The sequence below is a fragment of the Seriola lalandi genome, unplaced genomic scaffold (genome assembly GCF_002814215.2).
Source record: "Seriola lalandi dorsalis isolate HSWRI2012SDOR001 ecotype SW California unplaced genomic scaffold, Sedor1 jcf7180002054907, whole genome shotgun sequence".
NCBI classification, from domain to species: Eukaryota; Metazoa; Chordata; class Actinopteri; order Carangiformes; family Carangidae; genus Seriola; species Seriola lalandi.
Genome location: NW_019525459.1, coordinates 1,354,350 through 1,373,730, shown reverse-complemented (window position 1 = coordinate 1,373,730; position 19,381 = coordinate 1,354,350). Strand labels below are relative to the sequence as shown.

Genomic DNA, 19,381 nt, shown 5'->3' with positions numbered 1-19,381 from the left:
ATTGTCAATTAATTGTCATACATTTTCTTTCAAGTAAAAGTGCAAGATCTCTGTAAACAAGATATTTGAAGATTTTCAAAAGTGTTAAAAGGTATTGCATTTACTTCCCACATAAAAAACCTAAGATGGTATTATAAAAGTAGTATTATAAAAGATCAGCATTTCAATAAAGTTGGTGCACATCATAAAGTGACAGGTGCATAGGATGAAAACCAGAGTCCCACACACATCACACAGTGTCCAGTATTAGGACTCACTATGTCACTATTCAATACTTTTTTCGTGACTTTCAGCCAAAACCGTCAGGCTTGTAGTAAACACTGTCACTACTACTTATTTTTAGTTGGTAAATCCATCCGTCCATTTTTTCTGGGTCCAGGTATCATTAATTGATTTATTCTGATTAAATATCTTACTAGGAATTAGTTTTATATTCAGCTGGGAAGTACTGACGAACTTAAATGTCAATAAATGTCAATCAATTCACGTATAAATAATTGTAGACCTTTTTTTTTTTTGGCCTGGTTTTCCGTCATCCTGAAACCATGAAAAGGGTATTAAATTGCATTCTATTCGGAAATATTAGGCATTTTGTAGGTTATCAATTATTGGCTAACAAAAATTAACAAAATATTAATAGTAAAAATACTATTTTAATTTTAAAATTGATGTTAAAGTTTGTTGGGCACCTACACAGTCTCAAAATATTCAGCAGACTACAGTTTGGCAACATTCGCAGTTGTACAACATTAAATAGATCAGTAGGTGTATTCCAAAGCATTTCTTTAAAAGACAACACAAGGGGATGCCCTAGTGGCTCATCGGGTAAAACACATACCATAAAAGCTTAGTCCTAACAGCAGTGGCCCAGGTTCGAATCCAGACTGTGGCCCTTTGCTGCACGTCATCCCCTCTCTCTCTCACTGACTGTCCTGTCTCTCTCTCACTGTGGCAATCACAATAGAAAAAAAGATAAACAAGGGAAACTACAAACAAGTTGGCGGTCCCAAAGATGGCCACTGCTGTGTTTCTTTGTTTAAGATCAATTCATGTAGGACAAAGGTGCCATGTTAAAAGAGAGGTTAGTTCTACGACCTAGCACTGAATATATTTGTGTGAAACATACCAACATTAACTTCAGTTCAGTGGATACATTGACCAAAGGTTAAACAGTCTTGTGCTTAGCCTGTCTGGCTGTGTGGCTTCTGTGTCTCTTAGGAGGTAACTGGTCGCCCCTTTGTTCTCTTGCAGAGTTAGCCGCTCAACGCTAACTCTTCTTTGTGGCTCCTGTCACTGGCAGACTTTATGTCTTAGCCGCTGGCGCTAAATTAAACTTGTTCACTCTTGATTAATCTGAGGTAGAGGAAAGCTGTAGTAGCAGTGCTACCCTGGTGCTGCCCCTGCTGGGTCACATGTCACACACTGGCCAATAGTAGCTGGCTGTTGTGTCCATAAGTAGGTTTGACACCCAGGTGTTAAAAAGTGAAGGATTCTGTGGAACTGTGTTCAATGGCCATCTTGACTATGGAACAAAAAGGAAATGTGGTCTCATCCACCATCTTGAATGGACTAATGCTCAGGAGTATCGACAGCCTTAAATTTATATTTGTGAAGCCTGCAGAAACCATAGTAGCTATTTTAATATATTATTAAGCAGACACAGGCAGATTTCAGTGTATAAAAGGACAGCAAAAAGATATCATATTGATAACAAAGTTCCAATAAATATGTATGAATGAAAGTGCTATTCTGTTTCTTTAAGCTTTATGTTAAAATCCTATTAGTAAAGTGTAATGTAAATGTGTAACTGTGAGAATGTTTTTTCTCTCCTCTCCTCTTGCAGTCTGTGGAAAACCTTCCTATAGTGTTTGGCAGCAACAGTAAGGCACAGACAGCAGCCAAGACAGTGTTTGACCTCGCCCATCGGCACGGCAACATCCTGAGGGAGGGCTGGAAGAACATCATGGACTCCATGCTGCAGCTGTTCAGAGCCGAGCTCCTGCCCAAAGCCATGGTCGAGGTCAGGACTCAATGTTTCAACTCTAAATACTCTTTTCCATTCAGTCAGTGATTGATGACTGCTCTAACACTGCAGATACAGTCTCTGGGTAGTTTCTGTTTCAGAAAAGAGACTGCATTCTACATATTCTGCTGCCACCTACTGTTCAGTGCTCACACTGTGCTTATTCTGTCAGGTGGAAGATTTTGTGGAGCCAAATGGGAAGATTTCTCTTCAAAGAGAGGAAATGCCTTCAAATCGGTATGCACAAATCTCATCCACCATCTGCTGATTTATCTACATGAGTTAGCACAGTATATTTTCAAATGACTGTAGCTATATCTGTGCTATATTTGTGTTTTTGTCATCACTCAACTATGTTCCTCACTAATTTTTTCATCAAGTTCCCTTTAATTCTTAGAGGAAAAGACCAGTTTTCTATAATAAGAAAAATGTGTTTTACTAAGCAATCCTGACCAAGGCAAAAAGTAAAAATGTAACTTTCCTCCTTTGTGGCACATCAGTGGTGAGTCAGCAGTGTTAAGTTTTGTTAACTGGCTGACGTTGAGTGGAGCCGAGCAGTCAGGACTCAGAGGCCCATCCACAGAAAACCAGGAGGCTAAGCAGGCCGCCATCCTCTGCATAAAGGTATTGAACACTAAGTATGATGCCTATATGCCTATACACTATCTGAAGCAATGTTTTATTTTATTTTATCATGTTTAATGAAGTGAAAGTGAAAATGTATTTCATCATCCATTTATTAGTATTATAAATATACTGTATAGTAGTAGTAATACTACTATACATACTACTACTATAGTAGTAGTAATACTACTATACAATAGTACATATAAATAGTATTAGTAGTAGTAGTAGTAGTATTAGTAGTAGTAGTAGTAGTAGTAGTAGTATAGTAGAAATATATGGTATACATGGGTTTGGGACCTGTACATTAAAATGTAACTTTATATTTGTCTATTTATTTTTTTTCATGCACATAAAAGCATGAATAGTGAACTTCCATTATAACAAACCACAACATGTTTATTTTCATGAAAGTGAAAAATTATTTTTAGAATATGCATTAATACGTTGTATATTACAGTAGGGTCCAAAAATTTGAAATCATTTTGGAGTCTCAGCTTTTTCGGTCCCACTCTATATGGCCAGTTGGGCTTTCCCATCACCCATTCAAATAAGTTCTCTGTGTAAAAAAACATCATTGAGTTTTCTGTTTCTGTCTTCACAGCAATGTGACCCAGAAAAGCTGATCACAGAGAGTAAATTCCTACAGCTGGAGTCACTACAGGAGCTGATGAAGGTCATTGTTTTTTTATTACCATATTATTGTTATTACGTTATAAAGCTAGAAGAAGTATATACAGTTAATGTAATGTGTGTGTTTATATATATATATATTAGGGATGGGTACGAGTACTCGAGTACTCGTTGACGTCATTTGAGTAGCGTTTCACTACTCGTGCACCTGTGCACGTGTTGTTTTTGGCTACATTAGTTAGCAGTTCAAGATATGTGGCGTTAAACTTGCATATCATATTCTCCGACAGTCAAACAGTAGGCAAGGTCGGGGAGTTCCTCCCGCATTTCGTTCTTTAAAAAAAAAAAACATATATAATTTACTGTTTAATAAGGTAATGACAGTACTTGAATATTGAAATTACTGAAAATGCCCATACCTAATATATATATATATATATATATATACTCTCACACACTCTCACACACACACACACACAAAGACATATATATATATATATATATATATGTCTTTGTGTGTGTGAGAGTGTGTGTGTGTGTATGTATGTATAGGTTTATGTTTAAGGTGCTTGGAAGCTAATTTGGATGATTGTATCCAATAAATGGCATTTACGTCATGGTTTCAGTCTTAAAGACAACAAAACAAACAAATTCGTCCTCAGGCTCTCATATCAGTCACCCCAGATGAAGAGACCTATGATGAAGAGGATGCTGCCTTCTGCTTAGAGATGTTGCTGCGTATCGTTTTGGAGAACCGGTAAGAAAAAGAATTGTCAGTAGCACAATAATACTGTACCTTCACAGCACATTTTTAACACAATGGTCATTCTGTGTTTGTGTGTGTAGAGACCGTGTGTCCTGTGTGTGGCAGACAGTGCGCGACCACCTCTGCCACCTTTGCGTCCACGCCAATGAGAGCTGCTTCTTGGTGGAGAGGGCTGTGGTGGGACTCCTTCGACTTGCAATCCGCTTGCTACGACGAGAAGACATTAGCTCTCAGGTTCTCCAAACACACACACAATGGAACATGATGCTCAATAGTTAGCCATGAACACATGCGCTTATTTTGACTCAGTCCCACGTTGCTGTCAGAAATACTGCTTTCGGTTTTTGATGATGAATTGTTGACCAATATCATTGACAGAGGAATCTTTCTATGGCATGACAAATGCTCAACTGGTATCGTGCTTTGAGCTTTTATTTATTTATTTTTTTTCCAAGGTCACTAAGCTAATAAGCTAATAACACTCAGTCATTTATGTCAGGGGATCAAGGATGAGGCATGCTATCATATTAACTGATGACCTTCAGTCTGATGAAGTAAGACTTTCAGAACAATAACAGGATGAGAATTCCTGCATTGTGTCTAAACAAAGACTTTGTGAGATGTGTACTGATAAACCGATAATTTAATGCTGACCCCTACCTCATATTAGAAGGGTAGCCCATGATCTAATACTCAGAAATCCTCTTTACATGTCAGCATAGTCATCAACTTAGTTTTTGTGTTTTGTTTATGTATTTTTTTTATTGTGTTCCTGTTTCATAATACTGCAACAAGTGGTTTTCCACTTTGTTTCCTGATGTTGAAACTAGATTGTTCACCACTTCAGAAAAATATAAACAAACTGAGAAGAGATATCTGCCTGACAATGTCATGACACAGAACTGAAGGCCACTCTGATATTGTTGCCTTTTCAAAAGTCTCAGTACATTATTTTGTGAAGAGTTTTAAAGGTGGAATTGGAGAATGTACAATGTTTGTAAAAGATCCAGTAAAATCACCTCACTTATATTCCAGCTGTCTCCCTGTACACCCACAGGTCCTCCTCTCCCTGCGTCTCCTGCTGATGATGAAACCTCATGTCTTGTCGCGGGTCAGCAGGGAGGTGGCCTATGGCCTTCATGAGCTCCTGAAGACTAACGCAGCTAACATCCATTGTACAGATGACTGGTACACACTGTTCTCCCTGCTGGAGTGCATTGGAGCTGGAGTGAAACCTCCTGCTTCCTTCCAGCTCACCTCCACCACTGACAATGACACAGGTCAATTTTTTCTCTCAGTATCATGAGTTTGTGTCTGAAATTCAGGAAGTGGTGGCAACAGCTGAGTGATGAGCACTTTGTAAACCCACTGGTGTAAAACCTCCACAATCAGTGTTGAAATGAATATATTTTTTTACACAATTTGATGTCTTAAACTCTACAAGTGTTTAATTATTACTCAGGAGAATCAAACGGTAATGGTGATAATAATTTCTTGAAAATGTAAAAATGTTTTCCTTTTTATTTTTATTTTGCATTCATAGATTTTCTTTGGGCTGTTTGAGTTTACAATTAGTCATCAAACAAAATACGACCATATATATGCAAGAGGCTCATCACATCAGTGCCAGCCCTATAATCACAAAATCCGTGACTGAGTTAATTGATTATATTTCCACTATTGGTCAGCCGAGTGCCGTGTGACTGAGCTGGAGTTTCCCCATTGACTGTTGCTCTTTCAAAATAAATTGGCACAAATAGTTTGTATTAACGGGCATTCACAGTCTGTAGTGTTGCCAAGTCATTTGCTTCTAGATTTTTTTTAAAGCATCTAGTGACAAATCTTGCAACTTTTTGGACAAACTTCAGCTACTTAGAAGAAAATCTCCACTGATGACCTCTCTCTGATCTACTCTGTTCAGTAAGTGGCAGAGAGGTGCAGCAGTTTTTACATTGACTGTATGCCGTCAAGCCATGTACTAGGATTTGACTTAGCTAACTGATGGAGCTAGGAGCCTGGAGCATATTGCTTTAAACTGATGTAAGAAGACAGTGTTCACTGCAGTCTTCACATCTTCCTATGGTGAACTGAAAATCTTCTGTTTATCACGTAAAAATAATAATGGGAGGAAAAAGCTAAAAAGATCAGAGATTATGTACTGAATAGTGAAAATACATCCTATCTGTTGTATATCTACAGGTGCCCAGTCAGACAGCGAGCTGTCTTCTCATCATCCCAGTGAACTGAGTTTAGACCGTGGCTACACGTCTGACTCGGAGGTCTACACTGAGCACAGCAAGACCAGGATCTCTCGCTCGACGACTGATGTGGATGTAGCAAGCAGTGGATGGCTCATGGTCAGCACACATACATACACACATATACATACGCAACTACATCCTCAGCTTGTCAGGTTTCTGCTTTTAGAATATTGTTTTAGAAAATTATTTATTTATGTTTCTTATGGCTGTATAGTTTATATTAATTATTATATGCAGTCATACCAATAAAGCCTCTTGAATGGGGCTTAATATAATATAGCGTTATAGTGTGCGCCTGGATGCTAGATGCCAAGTTGAATTCATGGAAGTCCGATAGCAGAATATCCATCTGTAAGTTTGTAACCACGGCAATAACATAGCATTTTAAAGCAGAAACACTGAAGTAAAGAGTTGTTGCTATGGAAACAACTTACCATCTTGTGTAGTCACACTCATGTGAACTGGCAGGTTTTAATGTCAGACCACAAGCTAAACAAAACCTAAAGCTAGCTAAACAAAGCCTCAAACAAATGCTCCGCAAGAATACCTCAACACCCTCCTTTCACAAATATTGTTTCCAGTGCCCCACAACATTCTCTGTTGAGGAACACTGCTATACTTGGTTGTAAAAGATGTAATTCTATATTATACAACAGTAGATTCAGACCAAGTAATTTCATGGACGAGAGGCATTCCATGAGTGCTGATATAGAGTACAACAGCACTGGGATTTTTAACTACATGTAACCGTTAATTAGCGTTACATTAACAGCCGATATCTTAGATTATAACAAACTTTGCAAAGATGAAAATATTTCCAGAAATAACATCTGAATTAAAGGATGTTTGGTCGTCAGTAGAGGATGAAAGGAAGAAGCCTGGATACTTCAGGTAACTGTGATTGTCTTCGGTACTCTGCCTGCAGCCTCGTACCTATGACCGAATCACAGCCATGCTGATATTCAGTACAGCATAACTGAGATATTGCTTAAATGTCTTGAAATATATTATATAATATAAAAATCGTCACCGTTGATCAAATTCTGATGCATATTTGTATTTCTGTGATTTGTATTTTCTTCCAGGTTGGGAAAGATGACCTGGACATGAGTAAGATCCCCCCAGTAAGCTCTAAAGCTCAGCTGAATCACCCACTGGTCAACCAGTACAGTCTAACGCTGGGACAGGACCTGGGCCAGCACGACACAAAGTCTCTCATTAAATGTGTGGAGACGCTCTCTTTCATCGTCCGTGATGCTGCCCACGTCACCCCTGACAACTTTGAGCTGTGTGTTAGAGCTATTCGAGTGTTTGTGGAGGCCAGCCTCAATGGAGGTGAGACACTGACATTTTAACATTTTAACTTTCACAGGAGCACAAGTACTAATCAGACTGTGATGAAGTGAAAAGATATTAACTGAAAAGGTGACTAGCTGGTAGCTCACTGTATTTCAAGTTGCAATGTGTGATATTTAATATTAAGTTAAATCAAAGACATACAGTCTCAAACAATATGGGCCCCAAAGTACTACCTCAGTGTAACAAATTTCAAATACCGTACATGTTGCATCTACAAATCAGACTGGACTCAGGATGAATATATTTAAGGAAAGCGGGTGCTTATTCTTTCAGAATAAAAGAAACAACAATAACTTTGCTGGTCTTCAGTAGCTTTACTATCAGGGTATAAGTGCCAACTGATCTGACTCAGAACAAATATATCAAAATAACAGTTGCCTATCCAAAAATAATACAGTTTTCCCTAAATAACTCCATTTAAGATAATTAAACTTTAGCAATAAAAAAAAAAAACACAAAATCATCTTGTATAACAAAGTATGAGGAATTATTATCTTAATCCTAAATTATAAAAAAAAATCAAAATTAATTTCCTGTACAATTCTTATAATTAATATATTCTTATAGAAAACAATAAATCACCAGCACCACCGACCATCACAGTCTCTACCCTCCTGATTAATATGTTGTCACGGCTTAGATAACACACATTACTAAAATAACAGCTAAAAACATTGAGGAACTACATTACTGACGGTTGCATCAAAAATATGCCGTTACCTAACGACCACAAACAATATACTGTAACAAAGCACAATACAACAATAACTTTGCTGGTCTTCAGTGGCTTTACTATCAGGGTATCACTGCCAACTGAAGAACGCAGCATAAGCCCATAGATTATATACACACAGTTGCTCTTGTGCGTGTTGCCAAAATAAATAAAATAAATAAATGAAACAAAATGCATGAAATCTGTGAAGATACAAAATAAAGTGCCTATTATTTAAAAAATAATATAGTTACAAGTGAGTGGGCAAACACACATAAATACCATATATGCCAAATATCCATCTAATGCAACAGGAACTGCGTGCACACAGCCTGTTGCACTTGCTCCTGATTTTTCTTTTTTTGTCATACTTGTTTAAAATTTTACTTGAAAGTTATTTAAGCTTTGCGCTTTCTAAACACGCTAGTAGGGAGAGATGTTTTTTTTTTTCAAAGTGGAATAACGTCTTTCATTCAGCTACCTTTTTTAATGCAGCCAGTCAATCACAATTATATTGCATAGCAATTCTATGGTCGCATTGTTTAGACCACAGACCAGCTGATGGCACTAAAGCCAGCCAGGATGGTGAGCAGAACACGCAGAGGGTGCAGAGGATAAAGATGAGGGAAGAGAGCTGGGTCCAGACAACAGAGACTGATGGAGAAGAGCATATCTTCCTTCTGTCATAATTGGTAACATGAGATCACTGGACTGTGAGACGGGCGAGGAATTGGAGGGACTTCCTGTCAGTGTAGTATTATGTGTTTCCCTGAGACACGGCTACAGGACGATCCTCAGGATCCACCATCGACGACCGTTTAGGCAGACAAGATTGGATGTTTCTGCAGTCCACAAATTGAACTGTGAGCTGTGCGGCTACGTCGATACTACATTGTCAGGGTGATCTTACACGCCATCTTCATTGTTAAGACACACACACACACACACACACACACACACACACACACACAAACACCCTCAGGGACATAGCAGGGGCATTGCACAACCCAAGTGGCATAACGGTATATTGGAGGAAATGGTCAGATGTAATAAAAGCTCTGAGTCCCGTGGTGTGAGGGGACTGATTTTACAGATTTGGCAGAATGTACTCTTTCAATACAGTCCTCTATTCTAGGAAGTGGAAACAAATCAGGTTTGGTGACTGAACTGACTTTTCTGTAGTCACTACAAAGTCCAGGAGTATTGTCCAGTTTTGGAACTGGTGCACAGAGCGAACCCAAGTACTGTTACTTGGGATGGCCAAATCATGTTTCATGAGGTAGCTCGCCTCCTGCCAGCCCATTTAGTTGGATTAACTGTAAGCGTGTGGCTTGATAGGGGCATGGCCCTCCTCATCAGTATCATGGAACAGAACAGATGAAAATGTCAACAAGTTACCTTCAGTCAAATGGATAATATCTGCACAAGCTGACTCCAACAGATGGTACAGGATAGATTCCAAAATTAATCCATACCTCTGAATTTCTGAAATGAGGGACTGGCATGGAGTTTCTTTTTTCTGTCAGCCAATCTTTAGAGGGATGATATGCAGGAGGAGTTGCACACATAGATGGCGCAGTGAAGGAGCGTTACTCTGTCTGGAAATGTAACATCAGCGATGGTAGATTTTCTGTACACCGAGATGTCCAGAATTTCACCCTCATCTGAAGTTGTCATAAATGACCCAGACAAATCAACAACTTCAACAAGTTTGAGTCTGTGCGCATGCAGGAAACACGTCTGGCACATCGGAGGCAAGGGGAGGGGCGTCGAGCGCAGCAGCTATAGGAACGTCTCCAACTTTGGGGAAAGAATAAAAAATCCTCCGGCCAATTACAAATTAAGATGCCACTGATCGTAACTGCAGTAGCAGTAGTTACTTTAACACATCCTGTGACAAGAGGCAAGTGTAAGTGCACCGTGTGTAGCAGGGCTTTGACTGCACTCATCTTAATACCTCACACTTAAATATCAGAGTGGCATGACGTCTAATCTGATAGGGGTAAGACACTATATAACATAAATGAGTGATAGACACCGGTGTCTCTAATGATGTTCACTGGCACTTTGTCTTTTTCCTCAGCTGTGAAGGGGAACGAAGCTCTGAGAAACGGTTTGAATCAGAAATCTCTTTCATAGTCTCAGGAGGGGACACTGTTCTTATCAACCCCACACCTGCAGGAGTTTTAGTAGTTTTAGGTTGTCCTGTTCTTTTAAGAGTGGGACACAGAGCGATCAAAAAGTTTGGCTCATGACAATTTCACTGGTTGCCTGTGCTGTATTTTTACGTGCAGGTTTTGGTGACTTTATTGTCCGTTCAGGCGCTGCATTTGGGCCACAAGTACACAACTGAGGAGCACAGCTCATTGGCCAGGACTGCTCCTGGTGTTAATGACTGTAATTTTTGTTCATTTAGATAGACGACGATACGTTCTGGCAAACATTTTTTAATTTCCTCAAGTAAGATTAGCTCTCATCACTGCACAACCTTAGTAAACTTACATGCCTGATAACATCTATCAAACAAAATGGTCTATACACACTCAAACTCCTCTTAAGTGTGGCTGGCAGATGCCTCCTAAGGCATCACTGGTTCTTGAGCTTGGATCACAGACTTTTACACTATTTCATAGTCTAAGCTACTAAATCAACAAACTAGAGCACACTTGTAAGGCTTTCCCTACAAGTTTGCGCTGTAACAAAAGTGACCAAAGATCCTTAATTCAGTTTAATGCAGCTGCTATGCGCTCAAAGTCACTGCAATACAAGTCAACATCAAATGCACCAAGCAAATTCCTTATATGTGAAAACATACTTGGCAATAAACCAATAGATTCTGATTCTGAGACCCGCCAAATGCTGGAACTAATGTTATGTGTTTACTTATATCAAACCCAGCAGAAGCAGTGACGGTGCTTTGGTGTAGTGACAGAAGTGTAGAGACAGCAGGAGACCCACTCTCCAGCTCTAGAGCCCATATACAGACATGTATAGCCTGCTCTTCCAGCTCTTTATTTTGGGTGTCAACCTCCTTTATATGGAGCGTTAGACGAAGACGTACATCTGTGGTCCTACCTGCTTGAGGATCAGAGACTGGGTCGAACCCCACACTAGTGGCGAGCATACCCATGGCCACTTTCATATGACAAATTGGCCACAATAAGCAAATCTTTTTCACAAGCGGGATTGGTCACAAAATTGTCCAGTAAAAAAGTAATCTATTTCCACACTCCAAACTGCCAACCAGAAAAAAATATACACAACAAAAGAAATACAACCGCAGTCATAGCAGACAACAGAGAGGGTACAAGGGCATAAGCAGCTGAAGTGAGTTTCCTTGGCACGGTGTCTGGGCTCAGCCCTAGAGACAGGTTAAGGAGCCCTCGGAGTAGGGCTGCTGCTCTTTCAGGTGGAATGGAGCCAGGTGTGGTGGTTTGAGCATCTGATTCGGATGACCCCCGGCGCCTTTCAGTGTAGGTCTCCTAGGAGATATGTATCTCATGTGGCCTGGGAACATTCTGGGATCCCCCAGGAGGAGCTGGAAAACCGTCTGGGTCCTACTCAGATCTATATATCAGGAATTCTGTTTGTAATTTGTGATTTCATGCAATAGATAGCCTTACTTTAGTTTATTAGGCCACCTCTCTGTGAACTATGTTTCCACCTCAGTGTCCCGCACTACTTTCCTCTCCCTCTTCTTCTCTTTGTCCTCTGTTCTCCTTGTCATCTGCACATAAAATGTCTTCTCTCCCTTTTTTTAATTCATCCCTCCTTGTGCTGTTTGTGATGTACAGTAAGATAGTGATTAAGGCTGAGAAATAGCTGTGGTGCACTTGTGTTTAGGCATAGCTGATGGCCTATTCATTTCCTGCCCGTGCCTCAGGCCATTGGATCCATGCTGTCAACAGAGCTTTACACAGACCAAAAAAAGCAAAACCTGCTATTACTCTGTTGAGCTTTTGTGGTCTGACTTCACATATTTTTGTTAAAGGTGGTTTAAAGATCAATGGCCCCTAGGTTCATGGTTGTTTTTAGGATCTTGTGTGTTTTTTTTAACACAGGGGTGGGTGCAATGGCTACATGCCAGTAAAATAGGTGTAGTGCTGTTTGTCAGTGCTTCAGCCAGCTGAAAATCCAGAAGATTGATATTACAGAAGCAAATCCTAACTAACTTAGGAATCCCATCTTATCTTACCTTATCTTATCATATCTCAATCCAACATCAGTTATTAACTTTATTGTCTGTTACCTAGTAACTGACACTACTTTTCTCATCTCATCTCACAAAGGTATTTTTGTTACCGATAAGATTTCTAATTGAAACATACAAAATGGCCACTTCACTCTGAAAATGTCCATTGGCAAAAAACAAACAAGCGTTTTCTCGTCAAACCACAACACATCCTAAGGCTCTGCCATAAATAAAAGAGCAGCCATATGAATGAAACAAGTTAGCAAAGTGGTGGAAAAGTGAAAGTTAGGACAGACTAATGGTTTTCCTGAAGTTTATTTAAGATTTTTGAAATAAAGGAAGCTCATGTAATACACTTCTCCTATCTTCAGTTAGGATAGGAACATTGACTCAGGAACTCTTCATCTGTAATGGCGTTTTTCCTAAATCAAGTCCTAACCCTAATTACCATGGTTACCAAGCAGTTAACATAGTTAACATGTTAGGAGGTTTCTGTAACCCCCTCTTTAGATCTGGGGAACAACCAACAGTGTGGACCTTAGTGGTGTGTATTTTTAGAATTCTCAAATATATGCAGTGTTGTCTTTCTACCTTCAAATTGAATTGAAATGCATCAAAACCAGAGACAACAGGGCATTGATTCCTGGTAGGGGTGTTGCCATAGTGTTATTAATAATGATAATAATGTTTAAAAAATGAATTTTTTTTAAGGTCACAGACTCTGTTCACCTCCATATTTGAGTCCAATTCAATGTCAACAAAGAGACAAAAAACACAATGAACGAAGTTAAAGAAGAATCGACTGGTAGCTTTTTTCATATTTTCTATAGATATCATGATAAGATCTTTATCGTGAATTCTTTTAGCAACAATAATCATGGTGAAAATCTGATATCATGAGCCCTAATTCCCAGGTGCACAAATATCTTTCTATACCATCAACAAATCCTTCATTAGCAAGAAGATTGGTTGTCATTACCTTACATGATTGTTAAAAAAAATATTTTGAAGCTTTTAATAATTTTAGACAAAACTACTAAATAATGATTAGGAACAGCTGTATTCACAGGTTAATGGAACAATGTAGGAAATTCCAATGTCGAAGTTACACCTCCATGTTTTAGAAAGATCAGTTATAAATCACACTAGAAGTCCTTGTTACTTCAACATAAAAACAAGTCGTTTCAGGCATTTGAACATAACTTTTGGTCTGCTGCTGTTCACTTCAGCTGCTTATTTATCAAATGACATTTATTATTTATCACACAACTCCATGCAGACTAACTTCATACACTAAGTAGTAGTGTAACCACACAGATTTCCTAAGCTCTGGTGAAGAACCGGAAAAGAGAAACACAAGCTTGTATTTCTATCACACACTGAAGGTAACATGGATGTATGGACGAAAAATTACCAACTCTGCTATTCATTTTCAAAACATACAATTTGGCTTGAGGGTTGTGAGAAAGGAAAAGTTATGTTGTTACCTGGATGGTTTCCCTGTGGTTAGCATGATTGTGTCTAATTCTGTAACTCCAGAGTGGTGCTAGATGAAAGGTAACATATACATAGACATACCATCCTCAAAGATACATTGAAGTGCTCACTAAATGCTAAATTATTAATTTAGCTGGATTTTGGTGTTGATTTTTCACAGTTTGGTTAGTTTACAAAACATTTCTTCAACAACAAACTGATGCACATTCGGGATAGAGCTAAATATTTAGATTCAGAATGTGCTGGGGAATGGTGATCTGCACAGGGGAAACTACTACTACCACTGGCCAAGGAGTCTTACCACGTTCTGCTGAAGAAGCCATGTCATAGTTTAAAGTTGGCAGAGAAAAATTCAGCTTCCAGAAAAAAAGCCTAAATGTGCATTAAAACTTTTCTGGGTCCAAGGAAATGCAAACTGTCACCAGTCCTTTCCCTCCTCAGTCAACACACCTATACAAAATTATCTAAAACATCTTTGGAAACACTTGAAAAGCTTAAACACATGTAAACAGAGACTCCATGAGATGTAGCTAAGGAGGGCCTGAAAAATGTAGATTCTCAAATTCTGCCACATCTTGAACAGTCAGTACCATCTGTTATAGTTCTAGCAACCAGTGGACATGTTTATAGTTTTCTGTCAAAGCCCCTTCAGTGAGTGACCACCTCTGCCTCTAGATTAAGAATCTAAATAAGATCATAAGTCATTTTTTTTTCAATAATGTGCTTCCTCAGGCTACCGCAGTCATGACAAGAAGAAGACCTACAAGTACGACTCCAAGTCCCGGTTAAGGAAAAAGGCAGGGGGGAGGGAAAAGGAAGGTGGAAGTGGCACAAGGCGAGGCGGTAGCCGAGCATCCAGCCAGCGTCCATCACGTTCTCACAGCGATGAGGAGGAGGATGAAGGTGTCCCAGCCAGTTACCACACGGTGTCATTACAGGTTAGTCAGGATGTAAGTACAACAGCCCTCTTCCCCCTTTTACCTTATGTCAGTTTGAGCCCAACAATCCCAAACACATCTTGTTTAACCAACAAATGTTTGTTGAGGAGAAAACTCTTGTCTTCTCAGTGGCTGGTAAATGTTGCTCCAGGCTGAAGTGATTGTGGCATCAAGATGTTTTTGGGAAACCATGGCTTCAACACCTGAGGGGATATTTAGGACCGGTGTAACTTTATATGGTGATTGTAATAAAATGTTAGGGAAACTTTCCTTACAGCCGTCATGTGGAACATTACACAACATCTAATAATATCTGATTTGTCCTTTGTTTCTGGTGCAATGCTGACTGGGGTGGGAATGTTAGATTAAGAGATAATACCAGTGTATTTTTATCCTGTTGCCTATTGCCATTGTTTTGCAGAAAAGCACAGTTATATCATAGAAAAGTATTCAGACCCTTTTACTTTTTTCACACCCTATTGTTTTGTAGATTTAATTTTAAATGGATAAAATTGCCATTTTGCTCATCAGCCTACATGACCACGTGAAAGAAGGTTTTTAAAATTTTTTGACAATGTATTAATATCAAAAACTGAAATCTCTTATTCAAATTCTGACCTTTAACTCAGTAGAACACCCTTAAGTCTGTACCAGCTGTGCACACCTGAATCTGGGGAGTTTATCTCATTCTTCCTAGCAGATGTGTACACTATATTTATAGATATTGTTGTTGGTGTGGATGGCTCTTTATCCTTCAATTTGTGTTCCAGGGAAACATGACAGTGCTGTGATGTTCAATAATTACAGACTCTGTATGTATTCCTCTGATGAAAGTGAAAAGTGGTCTCTTATCACTCTCTTTAAAAATCTGTTGTTTGTAGTTAACTAAAGTGGATTTCAAGTCTTGATCAACTCTTTTAAAGAGGGCTGTTTTCTACCAATATACCTGTTGCTCCATAAGAAGTATAAAAATACCGATTAGTTTGCAGCTCGTCAGCTACAATTTAATGTCTATAGTATACAGTACAATGTCCTGTTACCAGATCGTATGAAAGTATAAAGACAGTACTGTACAAATAACTTTGAAATTGACTCAGTGCTTGTTGCTAGTAGTAAATGATTGAACCTCATACTCCAAATATTGGCTTGGCTTCACTTGTCATCATGCAGCTGTTAGACCTGATGCATACCCTGCACACCCGGGCTGCAAGCATCTACAGCTCCTGGGCAGAGGAGCAGCGCCATCTGCAGGCTGCAGGCAGGAAAATCGAGGCCGACTCCCAGACTCTATGGACCAGCTGCTGGTGCCCGCTGCTGCAAGGTAGGCGCTGATCTCAACATACAGGAGATCTAATGCAGTCCACTACAGCAGCTCCTGTAAAAACTACCTTCATGAAGGTTATAATGTTAATTTTTCTTAGTTTTTTTCTTAGAGCTTTTTTTTTCATCGTGGTGTGTTACTGGAGTGCATTATACTGTATATATAATATATATTATATATTATAATAGAATAATGTAGGGTCATTTTAATAGTACAGTTCAAGTGGATTTTCAGGATATGATTATAAAACTGATAATGGCTACCATGGAAATAAGCTTGAATACATTCCTAATTTTTAGAAATGTCATTGACGTGGGGCCTGTTCGAAATTTTTTTTTTAGAATACATATATACATGATATGTTGCTGAGCGGTTTTTTTTATTGTATAAATTACACAAATTTCCCTCGGACTGCTACTGAGGTAGAAAAAAAAAAAAAGTAAGAAGTGGAATTGGCTCAAAACCTGCTCCACATATCCTACTGCAAATTAAACTTAGTTCTATTTTAGCAGACTACTTTAATCAAAGGTCAAATCTTTTAAATTTACATCTCATATTTCAGACGCAACTGGTATTTTTTTTGACAAGACTATCTAAAAAGAAAATACATAGGTTGACCTAAAGGGGATAATTAATGTAAACATCTAAATTTCAGTTTCAAATGTTCACAGGTCACAATTAGATAGAAATATTAACAAAACAAGATAATGATGTAATGGCCCATGTTAATTTCTCTACATAAATACAATATTAAAAAAACATTTTCAGTTTCCCAATGCTCTTGCATGAAACACATACATAAACAGTACACCCACGTGTATAATAATAATCTACTTGAATATCCACATCACTGATTTTGAAGATGTTGAGAGACTGATGAATGGTGGAGTATAAAACACACTGATCTGGCTGATGTAACTGAATAACAGGCTTCAGGTGAGTCTGATTCTCCACTGCAGCTGATGTCTGATACGTTGTTACCCACTGCAGGCATTGCTTGGCTGTGCTGTGATGCAAGGCGACAGGTTCGTATGCAGGCACTCACGTACCTCCAGAGGGCGCTGCTTGTCCATGATCTGCAGACACTCGATGCAACTGAGTGGGAGTCCTGCTTCAATAAGGTGAGGAAGGAGAAGAGAAGCTATGTGCCTGCACTTACTATCAAATCCTTTATCTGCCCTTATACAGAATAGGGTTAATCAATTATGCTAATTAGGTTGGATATTGTAAAACAAATAATTTAATCTACTGCAATCCCTTTTCTTAATCTGCTCACTTGTAGATTTCAGGAGCTTGCTGATGTTGAGTGTGTGTTTGTGTTTGCAGGTACTTTTCCCCCTGTTGACCAAGCTACTCGACAACATAAGCCCAGCAGATGTGGGTGGTATGGAGGAGACCAGGATGAGAGGCTGCACACTCCTGTCGAAGGTTAAGAGCAACACACACTGCAGCACTCACTACCAACAACCAGCAGATACATCATGAACACATCATATCACTGAGCACTTCATTAGCAACACCTGTGCATCTGCTTATTCATGCAATTATCCAATTATCCAGTCAGCCAATCATGTGGCAGCAGTGTATAAGATCCTGCAGGTACAGGTGAAGAGCTTCTGTTAATGTTCACTTCAAATATCAGAATGAGGACAAATGTGACTGTGACATGATTCTGCTGAGGCAGTAGATGATAGAGTCTCCAGACGTGAATAGCTGCAAAATCTGCAGAAAAGGTGTGCTGCGCTCATGTAAACATGTAGCAGGCAAATTAGAAAACAAGGTTGGACTTTCAAGAACAGTCCTCACATGGTTCAGAACATGGGTTGTTTTGTCTCTATCAGCACTCATTAATCAGTGAAAACCACCATGCACAAAAATTAATTCTTGAACTACTTCTGTATATGCCCCCTTTGGCCATATCCTCTAAGAGCAATAGGTGTGTTATCATAGCTACACAGATGACACACAGGTGATTTTGGTCCTATTGATTCATTGTGTCTGTGACTTGTAAAAGTGGATGGCTCCATTCAACAAAAATTCCTTCAATTGAATAAAGACTGGAGTCTAGAGCATTAAAGACTTCAACCCATGTTAAGATTCGCAGTGTAATCATGGATGAGGATCTTAGTCTGCATTTTGGAATCTCAAAAACATAGGTAAGGTCAGACACCTTGTGTCTAAGACTTAGAAAAACTTATTCATGCCCTGAATATATATATCTGAAATGTCCAATGTATATAAGCCTAGTAGGCTTCTAAAATCTCAAGAGCTGTCAGCTCGTTTATGCTTCCTTTATATCTGTTAAGCACATTGAATGATTTCTGTGTCTGATAATGAGCTGTACAAATAAATGTGCCTTGCCTAAGGGAGAGGGAGGGAGAGGGAGAGAGATAAGTCAATAGTAATTGCTATGATAAAGAAACTAGCAGAACCTGAATAGCATGAGACAATATGCCTGTTGATGTGCCACAGTAAAGCACTGAAGTGAAGGGGGATATACCTGAAATGTCTCTTATCATCTTACATTTTACCACAGAACTATGATAAGTAGGTCAGTGAGCCTGAAAATATCAATGTCAAATGAATTTGTCTTGTACTGTAATAGACCCCAATTTAGGGGTGGGCGATATGGCAAAAATATCATATCACGATTTTTTAAAAATAAAATCACGATTTTGATTTTATCACGATCTTAAATTGGAAAAAGAAAAACAGACAATTTAGACCAAAGAACTGTTCTTAACAGATTTTATTTCAGAGAGTCGCAGTTTTGCCTGCATGTGCAAACAACGTAAAGTTTAAGGTAAACAACAACAACATTCTAATAACGTGCACTCTTGCAAAAGTAGTAACAGAAAGTAAAATATCAATCAAAGACATTACTGACAGTCATTTCTGCGCAAACTTTGCAAATTACATTTGCTTGCGCTTGATCAGTTGCGGAAAATCCAAACCAATTCCATATAATGGAGGTGGAATTTCTTTTAGCGACCAACTCCGTTTGGCTTTCAGCCATCGCTCTCCCTGTGCTACCGCTACACACACAAACAAGGAG

General features: G+C 38.9%; 1 protein-coding gene across 1 annotated transcript in view; it reads left to right on the top strand.

The window, feature by feature from the left end:
* The window catches only part of gbf1 (golgi brefeldin A resistant guanine nucleotide exchange factor 1), a 106,881-nt gene that overhangs the window by 79,222 nt on the left and 8,278 nt on the right, over window positions 1-19,381 (top strand). The window contains 13 exon segments of the mRNA XM_087169682.1: window positions 1,844-2,020; window positions 2,196-2,260; window positions 2,524-2,647; window positions 3,252-3,323; window positions 3,943-4,037; window positions 4,127-4,280; window positions 5,104-5,326; window positions 6,246-6,403; window positions 7,393-7,642; window positions 14,800-15,017; window positions 16,176-16,326; window positions 17,317-17,447; window positions 17,653-17,754. Coding sequence (XP_087025808.1) covers window positions 1,844-2,020; window positions 2,196-2,260; window positions 2,524-2,647; window positions 3,252-3,323; window positions 3,943-4,037; window positions 4,127-4,280; window positions 5,104-5,326; window positions 6,246-6,403; window positions 7,393-7,642; window positions 14,800-15,017; window positions 16,176-16,326; window positions 17,317-17,447; window positions 17,653-17,754 — 1,920 coding nt within the window.